This window comes from Mycteria americana, chromosome 2 (assembly GCF_035582795.1).
Source record: "Mycteria americana isolate JAX WOST 10 ecotype Jacksonville Zoo and Gardens chromosome 2, USCA_MyAme_1.0, whole genome shotgun sequence".
In the NCBI taxonomy this organism is placed as follows: domain Eukaryota; kingdom Metazoa; phylum Chordata; class Aves; order Ciconiiformes; family Ciconiidae; genus Mycteria; species Mycteria americana.
The window spans coordinates 150,126,844-150,139,453 of NC_134366.1; the positions used below are offsets into that span (position 1 = coordinate 150,126,844).

Here is a 12,610-nt window from a genome sequence, read left to right on the forward strand (position 1 = left end):
GCAATTTGGCAATGGAGCTATTTTCCGGGCTTCCCGATCCCAAACTTGCATATATATATTGGAAAAGCAGAGGAAAAGAGAAGAGAAGCAAGAAAAGGAAAGAAGAAGAGAGGAGAAAAGAGAAGGAAAAAGTATCACCACCCTTGGATCCCGTGATGACGATGACAGACGTGGCAATCCTCCAGTGGCGGGCGTGCGCGCCCTTCCCTGGGGGGGGGGCAAGCCTTTTATTGGCTAATCCCCGCCTCCAGGTACGCCCCTTCAGGACTTACATGGTTATTGTTCTAGAAAGTTCTCAATCTTCTGCACAGGCGCTGGGGGAAGGGGGTGGTCGTGAGGGGTCTCTGGGGCGGTTGCAAGCCCCTTCCTCAGATAAACTCTGTGTGACCTCTGGCCATACATGGTCAGGTTTGGCAGGACCTCTGGCCATACATGGTCAGGTTTGGCAGAACCTGGAACCGCGCATCCTCCGACGCGCTCTCCGCATCCTGCTCTTGCTCTCCCCCGCCCCATGCTCGCCGACCTGCTGTCGCCATGCAAATAGCACCTCAAATCGCCACAATGTTTGAGACATTAACTCTTTCAGTCTCTCACAACTTCATCAGCTTCCCTAAGACCTTATGGGAGACAATGTCAGATGCCTTACTAATGTCAAGGCAAACAACATCCACTGCTCTCCCCTGCTCTACCAAACCAGTAATTTTTTCCTAGAAAGCTATCAGGTTGATTAAGCATGATTTGCCCTTGGTAGATCCATGCTAACTGTTCTGAGTCACCTTCTTGTCCTTCATATGTTTGGAAATAATTTCCAGGAAGGTTTTCTCCTGTCACCTTGCCAGGGATCGAGGTGAGGCTGACTGGCCTGTAGTTCCCCACATCTTACTTCTTGCACTTCGTGAAGACAGGAGTGACATGACCTTTCAAATATAATTGAGAGTGGCCTCACAATGACATCAGCCAGTTCTCTCAGCATTTGTGGGTGCAACCCATCAGGCCCCATGGATTTACATATGTCCAGTTTGTTTGAGTGCTCCCTAACCTGGTCTTCCTCCACCAGGGCTATGTGTTCCTTGCTCCAGACTTTCCCTTTGAAATGTTTTGCTAGGATTTTGCAGGAAGAAATCTCTCTTTCTATGGACTATGTTCAGACCACATCCTTCCTTCTGTATATGGATCCAGGTACTGCCATGGCTGGATGCCCACTATCCACTCCACCTGAAGCTAAAAGAACTGGAACCATTTTACATTACTGCCTTTTAGCTTTGTACTCATTTTGGACCACAGAGTTTCCATGGTATTCTAAGCATAGTCTTCAGAAAGCTGAGAGCCTATGTAACCCTTTAAGCTGGAGATGATTAAGCCCTGAGCCCTGCTGAAGTTTCTGAAGAGACCAAATTCGTCTGGAATAAACATGCAGTGTCTAGTATGTGAAGGGCTTTCAGTTCTGCTCAAAATGAGAAGAGCAGCAATGGTGGCTCCTACTTTTTGCTTAATATGTCAGTGATTAGAAGTCCCTTTGAAGAAGTGAAAGGTGGGAGTTGTAGGTTTTTACATGGTCTTGAGAGCTTTACTTTTTAGGAGAATATCTTAAACATGAGGCTGCAGGCAAGGCTGGAACAGGACCATTCTGTGTCCTTTCCATGCATGCAAGTTTTGTAGGGTCAGAGAAATAAAATAGGGGGACTGTAACCTTCTGAGGAGCATTCTTGCCTCCTGGAAGGTCAAGGGGAATCCCAGGTTCTCATCTCTGGTTTAGAAAATGGTTATTTTGTACTAAAGAGCCACGGAATGAGATGCATTAATAGGGCTGGGAGAAGGGACTGTACTTCCTGAAAGTGTGTTTTCTTCCTATCTCATTTTGCTCTAAACTTCTACTGAAAAATTCAGTGAATAATTAAATGCATCGAACAATTGTGACTGTTCTATAATTTTTTTTTAATTTGGCTGGCACTGCAATGTTCATTTGCTAAGTGTAACTAGTGAGATGTGCTAAAATCAGTAGTCTCTCTTCCCAGATGATTCACTGGGGTGATAAACTTAATGTTGCAGAGACTGGGACAACAGATGTGCTATTCTTTCCCTGAATTAGCAGTGGAGTGATTCCTGTATTGCAGTCCAAGTGAGTATGACATTACTTTACCTGGCAGGGAATTATTTCTGAACACTGCTAGCTTTTGGCCAGATTATGCTGGACTATTCAAGGAAACCACAATAAATTACGTTCCCATTCTTGTGTCCTTGCCTAGGGTTTGAATTTAGTTACACTCCTCTTACAGCGCAGTGGCATATAGTGAAACACTGTGCATGGTGGGAGTACGTTACTTCCACAAAAGCTGTGGAAACATGTCTGTTCCCAGTGTTCAGTGGGAAATTCCTGGAAAAAGTGCAGCTCTTAAATGCAGCTCCTCTGGGGCAGCCTTTGGAGTGAGGATGCTGCTGGTTTCGAATGAGGCCAAGAAGAGCAAAGGAAGCATTTCTTAGTTAAGGGAAATGTGATAACTGTGGTTTCATTTCGCCATTGAAAAAAATGCATGAAGTTGGTAGCTGGGGGCTCTTTAAGGTTGCCAATGCTAATTAAACAATCCCCCTGTGTTATCTGTTTAACAACTAAATGTATCAGCTTTGTCTGGTAGATTTTGCAAGCCCTTAAACAAACAAAACCCCAAACCTTAAGTTTTTGAAACTAACTCTACAAAGTTGTTGTCTTACTCCACTCAGCAAGAATTTGTCTTATGGCAGAAGTCAGATTATCTTGCTTGCTTCTTTGTGGATAATGAGCTTGGCAAAAATCAGAGAACGAGCGTGGTCATCCTGAGAAAATTACTGATGTCTCTAGCAGAGAATGTCTATGAGCATGTAATTAACTGGTCCAAAGGGAAGGAACATGGGGAAAGTACAGAGCTTAGCAATAAAAATACACCAATACTCTCTGTGTAGTATAACCACAAATAAACAGTAACTCAGACTATAAAAGGCTTTTTACAGTTCTCTGTCAGTGTCCTGAGATAACCCTAGAGTCTTCTGCTCCTGGTTGTGTAAGACCTTTGCCCTGTCTGTCTTGCAGAGAGAGAGGAAATCTGTGTGATAGATTTGTCATTCATAGATGAAATCACAGACTATTTTAGTTGTTCTTTTGGGAAAATGACACTTCACTTTGAAGAATTTGTTGCTGCCTTGATCTCAAGTTTAGGGAACATTTGAATAGTTAAGGAGAAGAGCTTAATATTATATTGCTAAAGCTATTGTTTAACTTGCTGTTTATGAAAAGACCCATAAAGACCTATGAAAGACTGGCAGTTTGTACTGGTTATCATATGAGTTAGGCTTGGTGACTCCAAAAATTTTGTGTGTGGTTTTTTTTGTTTTGTTTTGTTTTTGTTTTTGTTTTCTTCTGGTGGTTTATGGATCCTAGAACTGTGGTTTAATCCTTTCACTCTTTCTGTATCTTAATTCTGCATCACACAGCCAGTGTTTCAGATGGCATCTTACGAATGCATGCCTGGTGAGTCATCCCCCCTTCTTGGGAGCTGATCAGACAGCTCTCACAAAAATGTTGTGGGTTGCCTCTTCTGTTTCCCATTGATGAATCCGTGCTTCTAAGTGCCTGTACTCTAATATACACAATATGGGGAATAAATATGAGGAGTTAGAGATCTGTGTGCAGTTGCAGGGCTATGATTTGTTGGGGTTGTGTGGTGGGATAGCTCACATGACTGGAATGCTGCAATGGATAGATACATGCTCTTCAGGAGGGACAAGCTGAGAAGAAAAGGAGGTGGAGTTGCCCTTTATGTGAGGGAGCAGCTGGAGTGCTTGGAGTTCTGCCTGGGGATGGATGATGAACCGAGAGCTTATGGACAAGGATTAAAGAGCAGACCAGTATGGGTGACATTGTAGAGGGTGTCTGCTATAGACCACCTGATCAGGAAAAACAAGTAGATGAGGCCTTCTGTAGACAGCTGCAAGTAGCTTTCAATTCACAGGCCCTGATGCTCATGGGGGACTTCAACCATACCAATATCTGCTAGAAGATCAGCACAGAAGGGTATAAGCAATCCAGGAAGTTCCTGGAGACCATTGATGATAACTTTCTGACACAGGTAACAGAGGAACCAGCAAGGAGAGCTGCTCTGCTGGACCTCATACTTACAAGCAAGGAAGGGCTGGTTGTGGTATGAAGGTCAAAGACAGCTTTGGCTGCAGTGACCATCAGATAGTGAAGTTCAGGATCCTGAGAGCAGGGAGCAGGGCAAAAATCAAGATCACAGTGCTGGACTTCAGGAGAGAGGACTCTGACCTCTTCAAAATTCTGCTTGATAATAGTCTTGTGGGATAAGGCCCTAGAAGAGAGAACAGGATCCCACGAAAGCTCATTAACATTCAAGCATCACCTCCTCCAAGCACAAGAATAGTACATTTCAACAAGCAGGAGGTCAAACAAAGATGCCAGGAGGCCTGCATGGATAAACGAGTTTCTCCTGGCAAAACTCAGACATAAAAAGGAAGTGTACAGAATGTGGAAGCAGGGACAGGTGACCTGGGAGGAATATAGAGATGCTTTCTGAGCATGCAGGGATGGGTTTAGGAAAGCCAGAGCCCACGCTGGAGCTGAATCTGGCAAGGAATGTGAAGGGCAACGAGAAGGCCTTCTGTAAGGGCATAAGCAGCAAAAGGAAGATTAGGGAAAAGGTGGGCCTGCTGCTAATGGGGCAGGGGACCTGGTGACACAAGACATGGAAGAGGTTGGGGAACTGAGTACCTTCTTCACCTCAGTTTTTATTAGTACAGCCAACCTTCAGAAATCCCAGGTCTCAGACCAGGGGGAAGCTCTGGAGCAAGGAAGAGTTACCCTTGGTGAAGAGGGTCGGGTCAGGGAATACTTAAGAAAGCTGGACATCCAGAGGTCCATGGGCCCTGGTGGAATGCATCCACAAGTGCTGACGGAGCTGGCTGATGTCATTGCAAGGCCATTCGCAGTCGTCTTTGGAAGATCATGGCAATTGGCAGAGGTACCTGAGCATGCAAGAGAGCAAAAGTCACTCCTATCTTCAGAAGGGGCAAGAAGGAGGACCCAGGGAACTACAGGCCAGTCAGCCTCACCTCAGTCATGAAGATACAGAACAATGAATCCTGGAAATCATTTCCAGGCACATGAAGGACAAGAAGGTGACTGGGAGTAGTCAGCATGGATTTACAAAAGAAAGGTCATGCTTGGCCAACTTGATAACCCTCTGTGATGAAATGCCTAGCTTAGTAGATGAGGAGAGAGCAATAGATATTGTCTGCCTTCACATTAGTAAGGCTTTTCACACTGTCTCCCATGAGATCTTCTTAGGGAAGATGATGAAGTATGGGGTGGATGAACAGACAGTGAGGTGGATGGAAAACCAGCTGCACAGCCAGGCTCCGGGGGGCTCTTGCCAATGCATATAAATACCTGAAGGGAGGGTGCAAAGGGGATGGAGCCAGATTCTTTTCAGTGGTGCCCAGTGGCAGGACCAAAGGCATTGGAAAATTGAAACACAAGAGGTTCCGTCTGAACATCAGGAAACACTTTTTTACAGTGATGGTGACCAAGCTGGAACAGATTGCCCAGAGAGGTTGTGGAGTCTCCCCCCCTGGAGATTCTGAAAAGCTGTCTGGACATGGTTCTGGGCAGCCTGCTCTAGGTAGCCCTGCTTGAGCAGAGGGGTGGGACAAGAGGACCTCCAGAGATCCCTTCCAGCCTCAACCATTCTGTGATTGTGCGATCTGCACTTTCCTGACTTTCCAGAACTTATGCTTTAGAGTTACAAGTGCTTTTGTATAGTAACATATAGGAAGGGTAAGCACTCAGATTCTTAGTACCAACTAGACTCTTTACTGAGGGTGGTAATTCAGCTCCTCCTGGCATGCTTTGCCACTGTTAAGGTGAAGCTTCTTTGGAAGAATAAGGTGAATAAAAACCTAAGAAAAAATCATAAGTAAAGTGGCAACTGTACAAACTACCAAACTTACATTTGAATTTCCCAGATTCTTGTTTATTTCAACATGTTTCTTGAACAAGGGCAAGTCAAATGAGTAGTCCCTGGAACCTACACTGAGACAAAGATTTCTAGGTGGAAATACAAATACATTGAAACTAGTAGAGGTCTGGAGAGGAAATGGGACAAGATATATATTAGATGTGATGTCAGAATTCATTGTCTGTTACCGTAATCTCATTATTTCAAAGGCTTATTTTTATTATTTATTTTTAGCAAATGCTGGAAAATGGTCCAGAACAAACATCTTGAGAAAATGAGTTCATCTATTTGTGGTTCATTGTAACAAACATAGGTGGAAAGGTGGTTTCTTAGCTTAGATCATTCAGAATGGAGCTTGCAGAAGCTTCAGATACAACTGTGGCACGTGCTCCCAGAGGCACAAAACTGGTGTAATCTCACTGTTATTCTCTCAGGAATTGGCTCAACTGCTGGTTTGTTGTGTGGCTTCTAGTGGTGGGAGTTAATTCAGGAATATCCTGCAATCAGTGTTCTGTGGTGGTCAGATGAGGCAGATACTCTTGTCCCTTCTGGCATTATGATTTACAAAACTATTTGGTTATTGTGAAATTTGTGCACTCCATGAAATGACTGAGAATTAATGCTCAGTTAAAGCTCCTGTAGTGTGCAATTGTGTGAAAATAAAGGAGGGTGTTTTGTATTTTGCATGTGAATATCATATGTGGATATAATATATGCAAATACATGTGTATGTATGTACACACACACTCATATGCTCCCCCCTAACTTTGTACTGGCTCTCTGTATGCATATAACATCATGAACCAAAAATACAAGGTGAGTATGTTGTCATGATTCCTCAGGTCAGTGCTTATAAAATGAAGAGTATAACTCTGCAGAAATACTAAATAAATACAAACAAGGAAGAAGGATAATGTGGAAATCTTAACATCAAAAGCTTTTAGTAATACTTCTGCCATGCAGGTCTGATTTAGCCATGTTTTATCCATAGTAGCCAACTAATTAGTCCTTTGCTATTTGTAGAACAATCGTTTCCAAGAAAAACATCTTTTGTAGAGTAGAGGCTAACATTTGCCTTTAGTGTTACTATTTTTTAAGGCAAATTACATTCTTTTTGAAAAATACCGGTATTTCCATGAAAGTCCGTGAAAACGGCAGAAGTGCTAAATCAAAATCTTTAGGGTTAGGGTTAATAATTGTCACTTCACTTGGCTGTAACTAATCCTTATTTTTTTAAGTCTCATAATAGCTGCAGCTATAGAGCTGATTTAAAGGCCTTACTTCTTTTTGCAATTTTTATCATTCAAATTGCAGCCTGATTTAAGTTCAAAGGAAAATAAAACAATTACATTTCCTTTTGTGTATATCAATAATGACCTCTATATTTTGGGTTTGGGTAATCAGACTTCCTATGTTATAAAAGAGCTTTGCAACTACTCCAATTAATAATATAGACAAACTGTTGCATTTGTGGGATTGAAAATTTGTAAGATCTTAAAAATGAGAACTTCTAATGATAAGACGGATGAACTATAAAGTGTTAACAAAGATAAATCTTGGTATTCAAATGCAGGATCAGCACCCCTGGCACTGCACCTCTCTACAGTGCTGCTGAAGTCAGTCCTTAAGAGATACACCAATTAATAAGAAATTGTTTTACTCTGGTAGTCATGGATTTATGCAATGAAGAAATTCATGCTTTCTTCTTGGGGGCATTTAATCTAAATTGCTCTGACATCTCTCTAGTGCTATAGAAAGTGCTTTCCTGATTATGAATATAGAGATAAAGAAGCACTTTTATTCATTAATGGTTTAAGAAATTTTTTTGTCCAGATGTTTTGTGTGAAGACATTTGATTTGGCACTTATGGCAAATCCTGCTCCTAACAGAAAGGAGATGCAAAGCTCCTCCTGGATGGGAGCAGCCCTGGGTTTTGATTCAGTGAAGGATGTGATTATTTAAAGAGATGCAGCATTCCAAGGATGTTTCTGAGGACCACAACAAAGGTTGTGTCCAGTGGTCTAAGTATCTTTTTCATTTGCTTTCAATAATTGTGTCTCCAAGTTGAGTTTACTTTCCTGCTGGTTCTGATCAAAGCATTTTCATGATAAACTGATTTCTTTTCATTTGTTCTGTCTGCCAATCCAAATAACAAAAAGTATTGCTGATAGCTGTATGATTTTCTTTTTAATATTCTTTTTTATTTCTTTTTGTCTCTTCAACAGGCCATCTGTGGAAAAGAAAAAAGAGAGAAAATGAAGTATGTATTCCTGATATTTTTCATTAATTTATTGCCACAGTATGCTGGGAAATCTTTGAGAAGAGATGACAGTTACCTGAAAACGTTTGAAGACATTAAAAATGAGATAGCTGGCTATACTGATATTGCTAAAGCTATTATTGATCTTGCTGTTCATGGAAAAGCTCAGAACAGATCCTATGAAAGATTAGCAGTTTTTGCCGATACCGTAGGACCTAGACTCAGTGGTTCGAAAAACCTAGATGCAGCCATCAAGTATATGTTCAGTGCCCTGCAGGAAGACGGGCTGGAAAATGTGCATCTGGAGCCTGTGAAAGTACCACACTGGGAAAGAGGAGAAGAGTTTGCAATGATGTTGGAACCAAGGAATCACAGCATTGCTATTTTGGGGCTTGGGAGCAGTGTTGCAACTCCTCCAGAAGGTAACTCTTCCTTTTGGAATTAAATATCCCTTGCTTTTTAACACCAAACTGTATTATACCCCTAACAACTTACTCTCTCAACGAACAAACTGACGTTTTCTTCCTGCTATAATAGTTCTGCAAGACAAGATGCTATTTTTTCTGTGACTTTTCTGTATGACATGGTTGTGAATGATGCAGTTTGGTTTAATTCAGTTTGGTTGAACCGGCTTGTAAAATTAGAGTTGATTCCTGAACTCTCCATTAAATCCATACCCTTTTGTTTAACATTGCTGAACCTCATTTGCAAAGGTTCTGCTCCTCCACTGAAGTTGGTGGGCAATTTGTTCTTGTGATTTAGGGTTTTCCAGCCCTTCTTTTTTGTTTTGGCCAGAGAAGTTCTCCATGGGGTGTTGAGCTGACACATGATTTCTGCTACTCTTGCTGTGCCCTGTCCTGCCAAACTCAGCACTTCACTCTGGCAAAAAACAAGACAGCAGGAAGAGGAGGAGAATCTCATGCTGAGCTTGGAAAGTGCCATCCCCTCGCTAAGCATGGCAATTGGTATCTGTTTGTCCTTTCCTTCCCCCCACCTCCTGCCTCTTCACTCGCTCTCTTGTGCTTACCTTGGAAAAGTCTTTGGCACTTACCTGTTACTGAACTGTGTGTTGCCTTTTAGTGGATCATGTGTGATACATTACTTTGAAAGCAAGAATGATCATTAGCTGGGCTCAGTAAAATTCAGGTGTTTTGAGCCCCAAAATGTTAGCTTGCTTGCAAATGAAGTGATTTATAAGATTCTGTTTTTGTACATATTGATGTGGGGCTTTCTCAGGATTGCTATTTAAAGGCCGGATGACAACCTTCTTCTGTGACTACTCTCCATAAATAACAATAGACTTATTCCTAGACCATTTCAAAAGCATTCTTATTCCTTTATGAGAAAATAAATTTAGTTTAGGAGATAAAAGGTAACATGATACTCATGTTATGAGTTTCTGGCTGAGAAAGAGATAGACTGGTGGTGCCATGCTCTGCCCCCCCGAGACAGGAACAGGAGAAGCAGCAGCCACCAGTAAGAACCCACGATCAAGGGGATCCTGTATCCCCCCGCCACCGGGCTGAAGGCAGCAGCTCAAAGGAGGAGAGTGAATGGAGGCGAGTCCGCGCTCGTGGCGGCAGGCGAAGGCCCTCCCTGCCCACCTCGCCCCCCCCAGGTGCCTCTGCACAACAGGTATGAGGCCCTGGAGGTGGAAGGCCAGTCAGTGGAGGATGGGGACGACAGTCTGTCTACACCAGAGGTGTCACCCAGGGCAGAAGAATGTACCTCTCGTATTGCCACCACCTCCACAAGGAAGAGAAGACAGGTTATAGTTGTGGGTGACTCCCTTCTGAAGGGAACCGAGGGTCCGATATGCCGGATGGACCCTCCTCTTAGGGAAGTCTGCTGCCTCCCTGGGGCCCGGGTGAAGGATATCACCAGGATAGTCCCTAGCCTGGTACAGCCCTCGGACTATTACCCCCTACTGCTCTTCCATGTGGGGGGCGATGAAGCTGCAACAAAGTCCTAGGGCAATCAAAAGAGACTTCAGGGCCTTGGGACGGCTAGTAAGGGACTCTGGAGCACAGGTTATTTTCTCTTCTCTCCTTCCAGTTATGGGCAGTGACACTAGAAGGAACAGAGGCACCCAATCTATCAACTCATGGCTCTGTGGCTCGTGTCATCGCCACGGATTTGGTTTTTTTGACAACGGGATGGCCTACACAGCACCAGGTTTGCTGGCGTCTGATGGGATTCATCTTTCTCAAAGGGGAAAGAGAATCTTTGCTCAGGAACTTGCGGGGCTTATTGACAGAGCTTTAAACTAGACTCGAAGGGGGAGGGGGATAATATCAGGCTTGCCCGAGGGAAGCTGAGGGATGACATGCCATGGTTAGAGGGAGCGGGTGCCAGCGGGGGCACTCAGCATCTGTCTCTGAGATGTGCAGGGTACGCTGGGGCACAGCTGAAGTCGAACAGAGTTGAGCTAGGGGATACTGAGGCAATAGGAGCCAAGAGGGAAACACCAGTGAAACACCTCAAAGCACACAAGGGGTGTTCTTCTATGAAGGAGACACGGACGACAGCCCAGCTGAAGTTTCTCTACACCAATGCACGCAGCATGGGCAACAAGCAGGAGGAGTTGGAAGCCACTGTACATCAGGAAAACTATGATATGGTTGCCATCACGGAAACATGGTGGGATGACTCGCACAACTGGAGTGCGGTGATGGATGGCTATAAACTCTTCAGGAGGGATAGGCGAGGCAGGAGAGGTGGTGGGGTAGCCCTATACGTCAGGGAGCATCTGGATAGTTTAGAGCTCAATGATGGTGATGATAGGGTGGAGTGTCTGTGGGTAAGAATCAGGGGGAAGGCCAACAAGGCAGATATTGTGGTGGGAGTCTGTTACAGACCACCCAACCAGGATGAGGAGACTGACGAACTATTCTATAAGTAGGTGGAAGAAGCCTCACGATCACTAGCCCTTGTTCTTGTGGGGGACTTCAACCTGCCGGATGTCTGCTGGAAATACAATGCAGCAGAGAGGAAACAGTCTAGGAGGTTCCTGGAGCGTGTGGCAGATAACTTCCTGACACAGCTGGTGAGGGAGCCAACTAGGGAAGGGGCCCCGCTGGAGCTGTTGTTCACCAACAGAGAAGGACTTGTGAGCCATGTGATGGTTGGAGGCCGTCTTGGGCACAGTGATCACCAAATGATAGAGTTTTTGATACGTGGAGAAGCGGCGAGGGGGGTCAGCAAAACTGCCACCATAGACTTCCAGAGGGCAGACTTTGGCCTGTTTAGGAGACTGGTCGAGAGAGTCCCCTGGGAGGCAGCCCTTACGGGCAAAGGGGTCCAGGAAGGCTGGACATTCTTTCACAGAATCACAGAATCACAGAATCATATAGGTTGGAAAAGACCTTTAAGATCATCGAGTCCAACCATAAACCTAACACTGCCAAAAACCACCACTACACCATGTCTCTAAGTACCTCATCCAAACGTCCTTTAAATACCTCCAGGGATGGCGACTCAACCACTTCCCTGGGCAGTCTGTTCCAATGCTTGATAACCCTCTCGGTGAAGAAAAATTTCCTAATATCCAGTCTAAACCTCCCCTGGCGCAACTTGAGGCCATTTCCTCTTGTCCTATCACTTGTTACCTGGGAGAAGAGACCGACCCCCACCTCTCTACAACCTCCTTTCAGGTAGTTGTAGAGAGCGATGAGGTCTCCCCTCAGCCTCCTTTTCTCCAGGCTAAACAGTCCCAGCTCCCTCAGCCGCTCCTCATAAGACTTCTGCTCCAGACCCTTCACCAGCTTCGTTGCCCTTCTCTGCACACGCTTTAAGGAGGAAGTCCTAAAGGCACAAGAGCGGGCTGTCCCCAGGTGCCGAAAGACGAGCTGGCGGGGAAGAAGACCGGCCTGGCTGACTAGAGAGCTCTGGCTCGAACTCAGGAAAAAGAGGAGAGTCTATGACCTCTGGAAGAAGGGGCGGGCAACTCAGGAGGACTACAAAGGTGTAGCAAGGCTGTGCAGGGAGAAAATTAGAAGGGCCAAAGCTGAGCTAGAGCTCAGTCTGGCTGCTGCTGTAAAAGACAACAAAAAAATACTTCTTCAAATACATTAGCAGCAAAAGGAGAGCTAAGGAGAATCTCCAGCCCCTAGTAGATGGGGGAGGGATCACAGTGACCAAGGATGAGGAAAAGGCTGAGGTACTTAATGCCTTCTTTGCCTCAGTCTTTAATAGCAGGGCCGACTGTTCTCTGGGTACCCAGCCCCTGGAGTTGGAAGATAGGGACAGGGACCAGACTGGAGCCCCCATAATCCAGGGGGAAATGGTGAGTGACCTGCTGCACCACTTAGACACTCACAAGTCTATGGGGCCTGATGAGATCCAC

General features: G+C 44.7%; 1 protein-coding gene across 6 annotated transcripts in view; it reads left to right on the forward strand.

Moving 5' to 3' along the window:
* Positions 1-12,610, forward strand: part of CPQ (carboxypeptidase Q) — a 211,039-nt gene that overhangs the window by 16,616 nt on the left and 181,813 nt on the right. For all 6 annotated transcript variants that reach the window (XM_075495001.1, XM_075494996.1, XM_075495000.1 and 3 more), the window contains one exon: positions 8,231-8,687. In XM_075495001.1, coding sequence (XP_075351116.1) covers positions 8,261-8,687 — 427 coding nt within the window. In that variant the 5' untranslated portion in view covers positions 8,231-8,260. The remainder of the gene's footprint in view (positions 1-8,230; positions 8,688-12,610) is intronic.